Genomic DNA, 16,333 nt, shown 5'->3' with positions numbered 1-16,333 from the left:
GTATGCTGACGCCTTAAGAGTTTCCTTCACTGGAACTAAAGAGCCAAGCCCAACCCCTGAAAAACAACCCGACACTATAATCGCCCCTCCACCAAACTTTACACTTAGCACAGTGCAGTCAGGAAAGTACCGTTCTCCTGGCAACCTCCAAACCTAGACACGTCCATCAGATTACTAGACAGAGAAGCTTGATTCATCACTCCAGAGAACACATCTCCACTGATCTAGAGTCCAGTGGTGGCATGCTTTACATCACTACATCTGATGCTTTGCATTTCAAGTGATGATTTAAGGCTTTTATGCAGTTGCTTGGCCATTGAAACCCATTCCATGAAGCTCTCTACGTGCTGTTTTTGTGCTATTCTGAAGGCCACATGAAGTTTGGAAGTCTTTAGCTATTGACTCTGTAGACAGTTGGCGACTTCTCTGCACTGTGCACTTCAGCAAGTCCTGACCCCGCTCTGTCATTTGTGGCCCACCACTTGGTGGCTGAGTTGCTGTTGTTCCCAGTTGCTTCCACTTTGTTATAATACCACTAACAGTTGACCGTGGAATATTTAGTACCAAGGAAATGTCACTGATGGACTTACTGCACAGGTGGCAACCTATCACGGTACCACGCTTGAAATCACTGAGCTCCGGAGAGCAAAACATTCTTTCACAAATGTTTGTAGAAGCAGTCTGTATGCCTAGGTGCTTGATTTTATACATCTGTTGCCATAGAGGTGATTGGAACACCTGAATTCAATGATTTGGAGGGGTGTCCCAATGCTTTTGGCAATATAGAGTATGTGCCTCTTGTAAATCAACACCCATGTGTTTAAATGAGCCTAAATGCAAGAAACAGTCTGTTGAAGTTTCCTTTACAAATAAAGCTATTGATATTAAAAGGTGAAGTGCATTAACTTGTGCTCATTGCACACATTGTGGTGTGAATAGACCCCTCAGGAAAAAAACAGACAAATTTATTTTTTTTAACCAAACATAAATGAATTATTGTGATGCCAAATAATATTTGTTAATATATTAACCCCCTAAAGGGGTATTTCCAGCTGCCCCTATAAAGTGAATGCTACACTTGTAAGTGAATTAGTGATGAATAGATAAGCTCTGTGCTCAAATAGGGTAAGTAGCATAAGGTGTAAGTATGCACCCTATACTCCCCATATAATAACTAAATGATGAGGTTTGTGGATGAATAGCAATAAATAAATCAAACAATACATATAACAAACATAAATGAATTAAGAAATATAAAGTGACATTCCCTATTTTATAAAATGTCCTTATGCTTCCACCAAGTGCTGCATGAATTCAAATTGTGACAGTTCTTCTTTGACTTCAAAATTTGGTGACATAGAAATCCATGTATCCACATCTCAGTGCAAAAAGCAAACAAATGTATCACTCACCAGATCTATATGACCCCCATTACAGTGGTCATATATCGCATTGTGTGTTATAAATCTCGGAAGGTTCCTCCCCGTATGATCACCAACACCCACACTTCCAGGTTGGATAGCCAGAGGGACTGATGTATAGTTTCCAATAAATTCCCCAAACAATAGTTGAAGGGATTCAAACAGATAATCCTGACTTTCTATGCCATGATACTAAAAAAAACCCACAATAGTAATAATGATCTAAGTGTAGTATTTAATATGAGTAGGAATAATAACAAACTCAGTGTACTCACATCATAAGGTGCCTAAGAAGCCGGCACCAGCATGCATTGCCTGTATATTTTAGATCAAAGATGGCCGACGTGCATTCCAAGCCTCTGTCCCGGCCCGGAAGTGACGTCACCAGAGCCTGGATATGATGGTATCACGCTTTCTTCTAAATTTATTTTTTTGGTAGGCCTTGTGGTCTTACAGGAGATACACTCTGAGCTTCCAGGACTCATTTAATCCCTGATTTTCAAATATTGGAACAAAGATTCTATGTCATAAGATATAAGTATAGGCATTCATCCTACAGTATAATGGAAAATTGCAAGGAGCTTTAAATCCAATAAATTGAAACAGCAAAAAACTCTATATCCTAAAAAAAGTTCAGATTAAATTTAATATGCTACTTCCTAGGGATAATGTGCCCATCTGTGAATACAAGTGGTCCGTAAAGTTTGGTCTCTATCTTCCAAAAAAGCCTCCTCAAACCTCAGGAAATTGTGGGCAGTCAGCCATTGCTGGAGTACATGCATGTAGACAGGACAGCCATACATATTTTCTACCATGGCTAAGAAGCATGAATATAATCTTTCTGACAGACAGCTCTACAATTTTCTCTTATCACCACGAGCAGGGGGGGGCAAGATCTCCTTTGGTCCTATTCAGCACAGTCAGAATTTTGCTGTGCTCGGAAATGAAATTGTTCCTTCTTTCAGCTATTCATCTAAAAGCAAGACTGGATATGACAGCAGACAGCATGAAAAAAAACTTAGTGTTAGAGGCAATTGATACTGAATATCAAAGTTTTGAACCAAGCAATCTTTAAATAGCGCCTCCAACCCCAAGTAGATCGATTTGCAGAGGCAACAAATTACCTTTTCCAAATCCTGTTCAACAATCCTTGTTGGGCAGTGGTTTAATTTTTTTACACTATATAATTTGATTTATTGTAAATCCATTCCTTCCCCTTTTACCAAAGATCTAAAAAAAGATTTACTGTAGCAGGTAAATGAAATAGTTGTTCAAAAATCCTGGTTTGTCAATCTCTATAATCTGGTAGAGGAATGTCCTTGCTTATTGCATACATATGTATATCTTTTACATCAAGGCCCTATTCTCCACTGATTGTCCATTGGTTTTGTCTCTCTGAAACCTATGTTTTCATTGTGAGTATATTCACCTGCTGTCAGAAATCAGCAGCAGAGATGGACAAATCTAGATAGCTACACTTAGGAACTGGGACCAGACAGTGTATGCTTTAGGCAGGATTTGCTTACTACAGTGAAACAAAATCCATCCAAACACCAGCACACAGCTAACATAAAATATAAGTGAATAAAAACCCAGTGACAGAATTCCTAATGAATCAACCCAAACAACAGAAAGCCTAACTAACAACTAACTAAATACAATATATACAAAATGGGGAACACCGAAAAGCAGAGGAAAATAGGAGGTGCAGGGAGAAGATGGGAAGGGAGAAACAAAAATCAGGGACCACAAATGAGGGGTAATAGTTAAAAGGTACAGGTCATGAGCAAGAGTAAGATCTAGGCAAACAGAATCTAGCAGCAGCAAAACACTGGAGCCAGAGGCATTAGTAGAGAAGGACCTAAATACTCTCCCAGCAGGCAGCATCAGGTGGAAATTGATGACTGGGATCTGCTGGCTGCTGGGAGACATCTGCTTGTGGACACTGGTACTACAACCCTCCACCCAGGGAGCCACAGCATCACCAGCAGATGATTCAGGCTTTGACAACTGGCAATACAGAGTGGGTTTGCTAGCTAACATAGACCTCTCCTCCCCTAAAGCAGAAAACTGTTCAAGGTTGTTGTCTCTACCTAGTGATTCTTTTTTATTATTTAAATTCTAATAAATTACATATTTGTTAGGTCAGTACTTGCCCAAAATATATTTTTTTGTTCATGCAACATATTGTCCATATAACTCCTAGGAATGCAGAAGTTACTGTATATCTTCTGTCAAATTTTTTTTTTTTTGTCGCTTTTGGGGAGATTTCTACCCTCTTCCTGTCTAGTTGCCAAGACAGGATGTGAGTGGCATCACTCAACAAGGACACAAAAAGCAATGAGATTCTAACCTTTCCAAACCCTATCTCTAAAATGACTAAACTTGTGCATTACTAATAGAAAAAAGAACATTCTACTACTTTTTGACTTTCAGTTAATTGGTTTTTGATTTTTTTCTATACTATCATTAACTTTTGTAATCAGTAGCAGTGTAATGGCATTCTGTCCATTTTGACACTTAAACTGTCTGCAGTTTTTGGCAGTAGATTAAATTATTCAGATGCAAGAAATCCTCTGGTGCTTTGGTATGGAGCAGGTCTTGATTAAATGTCTCAGATCTGATGAATTGCCCAGCATTCCTTGTAATAGGAAACAGTTTGACACCTGCTGAATTTTTGCCCGCCAACTTCACAAATAGGGGGGTCTAGAAATGGATAGTCACTGGACTGTAGCAGAATCGTATTCACACCCCAGAGTAGCGGAACATTTTGGCAAATCAAGTTGGTTAGGTATTTTGGGATAGAGAAGGTTTTGATATTTGTCGCTGATATTGGCTCCGAACCTGTAATAGTCAACATGAATCTTTAATGTATGTATTTTACATAAAAAATAAAATTAGTAAAGTACGTTTACTAAGAACAATTAGTCAGAAGAACACATTTAGTTAGTGACTATGTATTATGCATCATTTATTTCTCTACATGATTTATTTATTTGTTTGCTTATTTATTTATTAGAGGTTTTAATGTAGCACCAGCAATTTACACAGTGCTTTACGTACTGTATATTGTACATTCACATTCCTGTTGCCAAGATCACAATCTAAGATCCCCAACTCACCTTAATACATAAAGCCAAAATGATGCCGCTCTAGGTGAGCGACCAACTCTCACATGTTGTGAATTAGAACCCAGGGTGCTGCACAGCTCGTCTGTGAGATTCAGTAAAATGCACAAATCCGTAAAATTGCTGAATTCCTTGGTTTCTTTATTGAAATATTAAAATGACATAACAGGTATGACAGGAACATTGAAAAGTGACACGTTATGTGGGAAATTCAGCGCTTACTCAAACTGGTTTGTGTCATCTTTTAATGTTCCTGTCATACTCTTAATGTAATTTTAATGCTTCAATAAAGAAACCAAGGATTACAGCAACATTCCAGATTTGTGCATGCTACTGATACACACCTTCATACATAAACACACTAGGGCCAATTTAGTGGCCAGTTAACCCATGAAACATGTCTTTGGAGTGTGGGAGAAAATCAGAGTACCCAGAGGAAAGTCACAGAAGCCCAGCCAGAGCATGCAAATGCCATGCAGGTAATGTTGTGGTTGGAATTGAGCCCATGGCACTAGTGTTGCATGCTATCAAATCCATTAGCATAAACTAGGTTGTAATCTAACGGAATAAGTGAATTTCTACAAAGACTTTCTGTTATTTATTCTCACATCACATTCTCTAGGAGTGACTCTGTAGTCAAAAAAACAAAACAAAACCAAAGCCTGCCATTACATAGTTTGCACTATTGCCTGTTGGAGTTGCCAAAATTCCTCTGGAGCATTTGACTTACTCAAAGTCATTATTGCATAGGGCTTATAAAGTTTCCCAGACCCCGTGTGTTAGCTCTCAGGCCTTGTGATTGACTGTTCAGGCACCAAGCACTACATTTTGGTCAGTGGTGTATTCAGGTTTCGGGCTGCCCCAGGCAACACAAAAATTGGCTCCCCCCCATGGAGAGACCCTGACACCGACCAGCACCCCCTCCCTCACAAAGAGAGCCTGACATTGACCAACAACACCCCACCCCCCCACCCACACCTGAGAGTTCCTTCCACTACCACCGCTCCCCATACACTGGCAACGCCCCCCCCCCCCAACCCTGCAAGAGAGAAGACAGCTCCAGACATCCCCGGGAATGTGTCAGGCTCTGAACATACCATCAAGCAGCCCACAGCCTCTCTCAGATCCCACCTGGTCCCCATGCTGCATGTGTCCCTTCTTCCATCCCTTTCTTTGGGGTGGTGCTGCCCCCTGAAAAATGCTGCCGTAGGCAAATGCCTTGTTTGCCTTGTGGTAAATACACCCCTGATTGTGGTATTAATAGTAGGCATGGAAGCTGTATGCATGTGTCTTCATAGCCATAGTTATTTATTTTTTGTATCTCTGGAGGCAAGTTTTGGCATGAACCATGATTTACTGTTTAAAACTCATGTTATCATGAGTAAATGATTTTGTGTGTGCTTAAACATTTTAAATGAGCATTTTGCAGCTTTTTTTTTATGCCTAGCTTTTATGTCATTAATATCATTTCAAAATCTCAATGCAATCACTGTAGGTATTTGGCACAGAAAACATTCATCACCATTGAAGCAAATATCCAGTTTAGGAAGTTTTTTCTTGTAAAGGATGGGGTGATGCTTTGATTAATTGTTGGGATCATTTGCCATTACTCATTTTGCTTAGGTGATGATGAATGAGGTGATATAATTACCTTGATACTTGATCCCGGCTTGTGGGAGGGCCAGTGTCCTCACTTATAATGCAGGACTGCTGTTCCTGCATTGTGCAGGCTGATGTCAGAGAGCTGCAACTGGTCAGGAAGTGAAGGAAAGAGGCTTTGGGTGACAGTCGCATGGGCCGGAGGAAGTCTGCAGGAGCAGGGAATAAGGTAGGTGCATCATTCATTATCTCTCAGCTTCTCTAAGCAGGTCCCTTGCAGTAGGGAGAGGGACCTACCGCAGGAGTAAACTGTTTTCCCTCTATACTTTGGTGTCAAGTGTAAAGAGATAAATATAGTATATTTTCAGTGAACACATATTTTAAGTTATTTTTGCTGTTACCTATAACTGAAGTCTAGGCAGATGTAAAAGACAAAAAATAAAGGAGAAAACCCCTTACTCTTTTTTTCCACTTTCAGGGACCTAACCAAACCCACCTTCCCCTTTCCCCTTACCTCATCTGGAAAGCAACTGCACATTACAGCCCTGTAGACTTCTATGAATCTGTTTCCCTTTATCTCCAGCGTTGAGACACAACCTATTAGTATGAGACTTGCATTGTTGGATGTAAACAATCACTGTAGGCTGCCACCACCAGATCAATGCAACTATGCATGCATGGGGACAGTAGGATTAGTAAGATCAAAACAAAGGGGCAAAAAGGGTGTAGCACTAATAGTGTTGGATCCTCTGTTCTCACCTCACTATGTAGCAGACCTCAACCCCTCTGACACCTCAGGTAATACCACCTTTGGCAGTGGGGATATGCAAACTTTGCAGTACATTAAGGTCACCCTGTAAACAAACTCAAGACTATACAGTAGGTAACATCATATATTATCTCTTGAGAAGTAGGTGTACAGAGCATAACAATACAGTATGTAGTAACATGTGCATTTCACTGACAATGTGCAACAATAATACGAAGTGAACTTTTTACACATGAAGCATAAACTGTAGCTTCCCCACAGGTGTACAACAGACAACAGATAGCCAATGTAGCAAGAGTCTAGAGCTAAGATGTCTGAGTGTACCAATGATGGGTGGGCTAGGCCTAGGCTCTCTCTCTCTCTGCAAATTGGAACAGTGTGAAATGGTAAAAAAAGTATTAATTAACTATATATGAATCCTCTGCCATCTGCGTTGGGGTCCTTGTGTCGTTTTCATTTTCGAAGATAGCTGGCCACCTCTGCACACAGTATGGCGGTGCTGGACTATACTCTGTAAATCGAGGTACAGGGCAATGAACTCAACAGATGTAAAGCTAGTATGGACACTCAGGAGGAAGGATAAATGGGTGGAAAATGACTTTTGTAGGGAGATAAATCTAAATTAGGTCAATGTCCCGCTAACCAGCTCCTTGACTCAAGTTGATGAACCGTGGTGGTGAAAGGGCCCCTCTGAGGACTGGGGTGCACTGATCTCCCTGTAGAAACTTGGTGGCTGTCAGAATAGGCTGGTGCAATGCACGAGGCACACCAAGTCTATGATGACCACTTAGTGGATGGAATGCGCACTCAGGATGCGGTGTGTGGGTTCTACTCCCTCTTGTGTCTGATGGGTAAAAGTGGGTGAAGTTGGGTAGATGGTGTGATCTTCCTACTGACCCATGAGACTGGATCTCAACTAGGAATGGAGCCGGGCCTCTATCCCCCCTCTCCTTACAGACTGGAAAAGTACTCTCCTTGTCAGGCAACTGATAGATGGGAGTGGATGGGATCAGGCCAGCAGTGTGGTGTGCAGGCCAGGTCTGAGGGCTGAGTGGCAGCTGGGGATGTGGTTTTGCCTCCATCTCTCTCTGACATACAGGAGCAATCCTTTTTCCCTCAGGCAGCAGACAGACCAGGAAAAGGTAGGGTCAGATTGACTGTGATTGAATAGCAGCTATGAATGCAGCTGTGTTTTTGTCCCTTTGACAGACAGGTGCAGTCTTTTCCCCCTAGATGCTCTGTCTGTGGCTTACAGCTCCAGCTTTGGTCAATACTGACTATTCAAAAATCCAGTCAGAACTCTAGTCAGAAAATACAGTTCCCAGCATTTTCTCTGCTCCCAAGCAGTTCAAGAAGGTCAGTGTGCTCATCGCACCCATCTTGTGGCAAAAAAGGGAACTGCTTAGTTTAACTCTCACATTACAGTCATTAAATGTAATAACAGTTTGTTGTAAAGTTCACTTATCATTTAAAGCAGCTTTGTGATCATCAATACATCTACAAGTGTAATTTTTTTTTTTTTTAATCAAGTAAAGACTCTGCATTTGACCTTGAATCAGCCTCTTGCAGTAACTTTACAACAAAGCTGGATTGTAAAAAAAAGAAGCAGCACAAGAAGCCAATGATGACCTGAATTGGGGGGCTGTGAACCCACATTAAGCACAGAAAAATCGGTGTGTCTATGAAGGTAGCTGAGATCCAGTATCATATAATTGTCTTGTCACAAACTTAAAAAGTTGCAGATAAACAGCACAGAAAAAACACGTATTTCACATGCTTAGTTGTAGTGATTTTCCTTTCCATAAATTATAATTATTGACTTGCAATTTGACATCACATCCAGGACTGCAGCACTCAGCAGCTGTTTCAGGGCTTTTACATGTCTACACAAGGGATGGTTCTACAGATAAATAACATGCATAAAATAAGGTAAACACACATATAATCTATTTAAAACATTTTTGTTGAAACGAATGGCCTGGCAACAGGGCCCCTTTACAGGGTTTGGGAGGATGCATCTGCATCTGGCTGATCCTAGGCACCAGTGAGGTCTTTAGTAAAGAACAACCAATGTCAGATACATACACTAGAGGAGTCTTCTGGGTTTTCATTAGTGGTGACTCTTATCACTTTCTCTGTTTATCTGCTGTAAAGGTATGTCTAAGCAGTAAACTCCACTTCTACTACACATTTGGAAGTAGATATATTGCCATCAGAGCTGTGGGTGCAGCTAGCACTGTGAAGTTAATCATGTACAGTGGGGCAAAAAAGTATTTAGTCAGCCACCAATTGTGCAAGTTCTCCCACTTAAAAAGATGAGAGAGGCCTGTAATTGGCATCATAGGTAGACCTCAACTATGAGAGACAAAATGAGAAAAAAAATCCAGACAATCACATTGGCTGATTTGGAAAGAATTTATTTGCAAATTATGGTGGAAAATAAGTATTTGGTCAATATCAAAAGTTCATCTCAATACTTTGTTATATATCCTTTGTTGGCAATGACAGAGGTCAAACGTTTCCTGTAAGTCTTCACAAGGTTGGCACACACTGTTGCTGGTATGTTGGCCCATTCCTCCATGCAGATCTCCTCTAGAGCAGTGATGTTTTGGGGCTGTCACTGGGCAACACGAACTTTCAACTCCCTCCAAAGGTTTTCTATGGGGTTGAGATCTGGAGACTGGCTAGGCCACTCCAGGACCTTGAAATGCTTCTTACGAAGCCACTCCTTCATTGCCCGGGCGGTATGTTTGGGATCATTGTCATGTTGGAAGACCCAGCCACGTTTCATCTTCAATGCCCTTGCTGATGGAAGGAGGTTTGCATTCAAAATCTCACGATACATGGCCCCATTCATTCTGTCCTGTACATGGATCAGTCGTCCTGGTCCCTTTGTGGAGAAACAGCCCCAAAGCATGATGTTGCCACCCCCATGCTTCACAGTAGGTATGGTGTTCTTTGGATGCAACTCAGCATTCTCTCTCCTCCAAACACGACGAATTGTGTTTCTACCAAACAGTTCTATTTTGGTTTCATCTGACCATATGACATTCTCCCAATCCTCTTCTGGATCATCCAAATGCTCTCTAGCAAACTTCAGACGGGCACGAACATGTACTGGCTTAAGCAGGGGGACACGTCTGGCACTGCAGGATCTGAGTCCCTGGCGGCGTAGTGTGTTACTGATGGTAGCCTTTGTTACGTTGGTCCTAGCTCTCTGCAGGTCATTCACTAGGTCCCCCCGTGTGGTCCTAGAATTTTTGCTCACCGTTCTTGTGATCATTTTGACCCCATGGGGTGAGATCTTGCGTGGAGCCCCAGATCTAGGGAGATTATCAGTGGTCTTGTATGTCTTCCATTTTCTAATTATTGCTCACACAGTTGATTTGTTCACACCAAGCTGCTTGCCTATTGCAGATTCAGTCTTCCCAGCCTGGTGCAGGTCTACAATTTTGTTTCTGGTGTCCTTCGACAGCTCTTTGGTCTTCACCATAGTGGAGTTTGGAGTGTTACTGTTTGAGGTTGTGGACAGGTGTCTTTTATACTGATAACAAGTTCAAACAGGTGCCATTGATACAGGTAATGAGTGCAGGACAGAGGAGCCTCTTAAAGAAGAAGGTACAGGTCTGTGAGAGCCAGAAATCTTGCTTGTTTGTAGGTGACCAAATACTTATTTTCCACCATAATTTGCAAATAAATTCTTTCCAAATCAGCCAATGTGATTGTCTGGATTTTGTTTCTCATTTTGTCTCTCATAGTTGAGGTCTACCTATGATGCCAATTACAGGCCTCTCTCATCTTTTTAAGTGGGAGAACTTGCACAATTGGTGGCTGACTAAATATTTTTTTGCCCCACTGTATGTCTAACAGTCTACCTGAGGCTCTGTAAAATATGTGCATTCAGCTACAAACTGATAAGACAGTTGAGGTTTGTAGTTCTGCTAAAAATGTATTCAGCTATAGAGCTATTGTGTTCAGCAGCACTAACAATTATATAATTAAAAAAAAATTCTGGTTTATATTATCACTAATACTATAATTCTTTTTTTTTTTTTTTTACGGACGGTTAGATCCCACAATTTTAGCACTTGCTTGGTGTGCTGAAATGTTATACCTTTTAAAAGATCCATTGATTTTGCAAAGGCTTCTAAGGAAAGATTAGTCAGCTGAAAAAGTCAGGTTAAAAAATAATTCCACACACCCATGCACTGAAAGTCTATCCACACTGCTGGACCTTGATAGTGTACCAACCATGCTCCTGTTATTGATTTATACTGTATGATCAGTTCAGTGGCATGTATCATAACAGATGACACTGCCAGGTGCTGTAGAAAGAGCGGAAGCTAGGAGCCACATCAAAAAATTTCCATTGCTCCTGATGATCTATAGTTACTCCCTTGAAAGCTTACATCACATTGCTGATAGCCCTACAGTGAGAGGAATTGCACTGGGATCCTGGCACAGCAAGTTCCATTTCCTTACTTTCCTTCTATTTGACACTGAGGGGCATTTAGGCTGGTATTAGGATAGCATGGAGAAGGCAAGCGCACAGGTTGACAATGGGATATCAGTATGCATGGTGTGATCACTGACATTATTCACTGGCTAAGCGTTTATAATAAAAAAAAGTTAATTTAAAATGTTTATTATAAAACAAATGTGCATTATGGAACTAAACTCGGTAATCTAAACCTCAGGAATGTACGAAATTAGCAAATATTCCAAATATTCAATAAAGTAGAATTTTTATTTCCTTATTTTTCAAAGTTGATTATACTAAATGGAATAAAACAGTTTAGTAACATTGTTATTAAAACATATCAAGGTTGTCTGAATGTTCTGAATGCTTCAGATTTATTTTATTTTTTTCCTGTTTCATCTATGCCCACATTCTATACTCTTATAAATGCTGAGAACCTTTATTACCAAGTGAATGCAGGATCAACAGGTTTTTAAATTGTGCTTGTAATTGTCTCTCTAGGTGTTTTCTTCTATCTCAGCTCTGCTGTCAATCCTTTGATCTACAACCTTCTCTCCAGACGCTTTCGTTCTGCATTCAGAAATTTTCTACCACCTCTTTTCAAACACTGGACTCCTAAACTCCCAGTCCAGGCTTTAGCCCCCCAGAAGAGCACCTCAATTCTGGCCAGCCGTAACCGAAAGGACTCCACAGAAGAAGGCAGCCCCTCTTTTCCCCATCGCACCTCTGTCTGCAGTTCCCATTTCTCTACAGTATTGTGATTTCATACAGTTGACTGGGCAGTTACATTCTTTTGGAAATCGCAGTATTTGGACATGTTAGAAGGCAATGGGTTGCTGTGCAGCATGAAAGATATACTGTCCCAAGGGAAGACCTCAGTCAGCTGGAAAGGATGAATCTTATGCCCAGACAACAGCCACAGCAGTCATCACAAGGGGAAGTGACTTAATCAGAGATCAGATTAATCATTTCATTGCTTAAGTGGATTAAAACACGTTGCTCTGTGCATGCAAATCATGTTAAGCAACTTGCGGCTTTCTGTACTTTCCTTGTAGCTGTCTGATAGTACAAGACAGCAAAAGGCATATGATATATGCTCTTCAGTCTATGCCATATATTATTTTTAAGAGTGACATTTTACAGTTTACTTTTGAAGATGACAAAAGAATACACATGGTACAACATGCCAGCACAGAAAATAATTTGTAGTCTCCAAAACATCTCATACATGGGTTCTTAAATGTATGAATACAGACCCCCCAATTAATTATTTAATATGTTCCTATACTCCCTCCTCTGTATTGTCAAAATCATCACCATCAGCAGTCCTACGAAGTACCTGTATGACTTCAAAAGATATCAATAGCTTGGTTTTGGGGGCCCTTTACACCTTAACATTTGGTATGTTGTGTATTTAGGAGGAACTATACTCACCTCCACTCCAGTGAGGAAACATCAATGAGCTCTGTTGTTTGTGCCAACATCTTCTCATTGGTTTATTTTGGGATTGGGATCTTTCACCATCTTGGTGGGCCAGGCAGGATGTCTTCACTTGAGTCACCAAATCACTTGAAAGACAATATAAATAAATTCAACCCTTGGGTGAAACATTTTCTCCCACCTAATGTTGACCACCGTCCCGTGAATCGATTGCTGTCTAGCTGTGAAACCTTACCCCATCATTTGCTCTGTTTCCTACATATCAAGACCAGATCTTTGCTTTTGCTCTTTCTATATGCTGACCATTATATTATATTAGCTACATAGTTAAATAATTACATAGTTGGTTAGGCTGAATAAAGACATCCGTCCATCCAGGTCAACCTGCGTGGTTGGCTGCAATTAATTATAGTATTTCTTTATCTTTTTCTATATTCCTGTATACTGTGTTCACTCACATATCCATCTAAGAGTTTTTTTTAGATTATCCACACTTCCCACTGCCACCACCAATTTTGAAAGAGAGTTCCGCATACTTATCTAACAGTGAAAATGACCATACACAGTTTAAAGTTAAACCACTTCTCCTCCAACTTCATTGATTGGCCTTGTGTCTTCTTAAATGACTTAATACAAAATAGTTTTTTCCCTATGCTAGCATGAGCATATAGATATTTGTATATTACGATCATGTCACGCAAATATGTTATAAGAAGCACACAATTTCTCTTCTCAAACTTAATAACACCTACTCCCACTTACTACATTACCATTCTGAATTGAATTTACCACTGCTTATTGCATGCATCATATTGCCTTGCCTTGCCTTGGTTACCGGTAACTTCTTTGCCATTGTCATTTTTACTTTGAAAAGGTAATTCAAAAATGCATTGGATTAAAAACACAAAAACACAAGGTAATAGTGAGATTTTTGCAATCAAAACATGGAATTGAGGTACAATTACTAACAATGTATGTCATCTGACTCATCAAGATTTCTTCACTTTCATTTCAAGTTCATAAATGCAGAGAATCCTGTTTAATTTTTTAATTACTCAAAGATTTGACTGGTTAATGTGATTCTAAAGGCTCCAGGTTTTTTACCTTCATGCATTTTATGCTTGAAAGTAAAAAACCTTCTGTGTGTAGCAGCTCCCCCAGTCCCCCCTAAAACTTACCTGAGCCCCATCCTGATCCAGTGATGTCCACAAGAGCATCGGTTCTCTGGGGACTCTCACTCCTGATTGGCTAAAGCAGCAGAAGCAATTGGCTCCTGCTGTTGTCAATCACAGCCAGTGAGCCAATCAGGAGAGAAAGGGGGCAGGGCCGAGTCCCGGTTCTGTGTGTGAATGGACATGCAGAACCACGTCTCAGAAGAGTGCCTGATCAGGTGCCCCCATAGAAAGCTGTTTGCTGTGGGGGCACCTGACAGGAGGGAGGGGCCAAGAGCACCTGCAGGGGGCGGAATAAGAGGAGGATCCAGGCTGCTCTTTGCAAAACCACTGCACACCGCAGGTAAGTATGAGATGCTTGTTTTTTTTTTTAAACAAGACCAAAAACAAGACTTTAGTATCACTTCAATTATCTGCTTTACCATATACCTCAAGGTGTATTGATACACCCAGTTAAAGTGATTGTAAACACATTTTTTTTAATAACGACTAGTATGTTTATACTTGCATGCTCTGTGCAATAGAATTGCACATAGCAGCCCCAATCTTCCTTTTCTTGGGTTCCCCACCAGTGCTCCTGGTTCCTCCTCTTCATGGTTTGCTCCCATATCAAGCCGCTTGCTATGGAGGCAGACCTGTGGACTTGCTCCTGACCCATGCTGCCTGCATCCATAGACACAGACAGCGCAGCTTTGCCCCCGTTCCATTGTCACAAGGCTTGATTGACAGCAGTGGGACCCATTGGTTGCCTCAGCAAAGCCTGTGAGAATGAGAAGAACAGCGACAGATGGGCACAGCGCTGGATCGAGTATGGACTCTGGTAAATATTGAGGGGGGGGGCATACATTAATGCAGGAAATGCTTTAAAACCACTTTAAGAACACCTGTTTTAGAACATGGGCAAACTTGAACATTGATTGTGTATCTACAAAGCTTTATTCTTTTGTTCTTAAGATTTTACATTTTAAGCTATGAACATTCAGGCTATTGTGGAAAGTACTGATTTGTGTGTTCTTTAAAATGTTTTTTTTTTTGTGTTCATACACATCACTGTAAATACAAGGCATTTATTCTCCCATTGCATTTTATTTGTTACATGGCTTATACTAAGAATAAAAGTCTGCATAAATATAAAGAATTTATTGTAAATAAACAAGCTACATTTTAACATACTGTATGTAGTTATCAGTGCCCTTAGTTTATTGTCTAATTTATTTGTATAGAATGTATTATAAATGTCATTGTGTGCAATAACTCATCAATTCAATCATACGCAATGTATTATTACTAACTGGAGAGCAGTAATGAACTTACATCCAGAGTAGCCACTTCCTATCTGAATTAATTTTGTACTGATAATAAGTACATAAGTATTGTATTTTTTTTATTTTATAAGAAAGGTCATTTAGTGTGCATAACTGTAATTTAGGGCTCAGACAACTATTGGCCTTTGATTGGTCAGTTTTCTAGAAATCCTCAGTCTTATCATTGTTTGGGTTTTATCTGCCATTTTCTTGGTATTAGTTATCATTCAAAGGGTTGGTTCACCGAAAAGTAGTATTTTAGTTGTATGTGAACCCCTTTGTTTATGACTTTGATAGTCTAAAGCAGTGGTGGTCAATTCTCTTATATACGGGTCTTCATGTGTGATCCCTGACATCACCAAACGGAAGCACATAATAATATTGAATGTTATGTTACAGAAAGCTGTCAGGGACTACAGGCATGCGACAAGAGATGGTCATAGACTATTTGCATTCTATAAGTGATGGTCAGACTCAGTGAACATACTATAGGAGTTGTCGGAGACTGGGGACATGCTTTCAGAGACGATCAATAACTGAAGACACATTACCTGAGATGACCATTACTGCTCCTTTATAAATCAACACAAAAATGGTGTGTTTCCTTCCCCAGTTCTTACCAGGTCCTTTAGGCCTTTTGGGGATTTTGGATTTAGGGGGGGGCCTCATGCCAAAAATATAAAAAAAAACGTTTTTAGAAAAAATCCATTCCACATCCTTATCCAAGCATGCAGCCCGGCAGGCCATGAAAGGGGGAATGAGCATGAGCACCCCACCTAAGCCATACCAGGTCACATACCTACAACATGGGAGGGGTGCATTGCTAGGGGAGGCTCCATGGCAAAGCACCTTGTCCCTATGTTGATGAGGACAAGGGCCTCTTCCCCACGTCCCTGGCCTGGTGCATGTGTGGGTGAGGGGGGCTGACTTATTGGAATCTTGAAGCCCCCTTTAACAAGGGGGCCCTCAGGTCCTGGCTCCCCTTGTGAATGAATAAGGGGTAAATAGTACCCCCTACTC

At 40.6% G+C, this 16,333-nt stretch overlaps 1 protein-coding gene across 1 annotated transcript in view; it reads left to right on the top strand.

Annotated features, from left to right (window-relative positions):
* Positions 1-15,182, top strand: part of NMUR2 (neuromedin U receptor 2) — a 53,466-nt gene extending 38,284 nt beyond the window's left edge. The window contains exon 4 of the mRNA XM_089682809.1: positions 11,899-15,182. Coding sequence (XP_089538935.1) covers positions 11,899-12,158 — 260 coding nt within the window. The 3' untranslated portion in view covers positions 12,159-15,182. The remainder of the gene's footprint in view (positions 1-11,898) is intronic.
* The last annotated feature ends 1,151 nt before the right edge of the window (positions 15,183-16,333 follow it).

Source organism: Staurois parvus, unplaced genomic scaffold (genome assembly GCF_062004578.1).
Source record: "Staurois parvus isolate SC_StPar_1 unplaced genomic scaffold, SC_StPar_1.0 ptg000298l, whole genome shotgun sequence".
Lineage (NCBI taxonomy): Eukaryota > Metazoa > Chordata > Amphibia > Anura > Ranidae > Staurois > Staurois parvus.
Note: the sequence above shows the minus strand (reverse complement) of the source record. Positions and strands in the feature narration are given on the sequence as shown.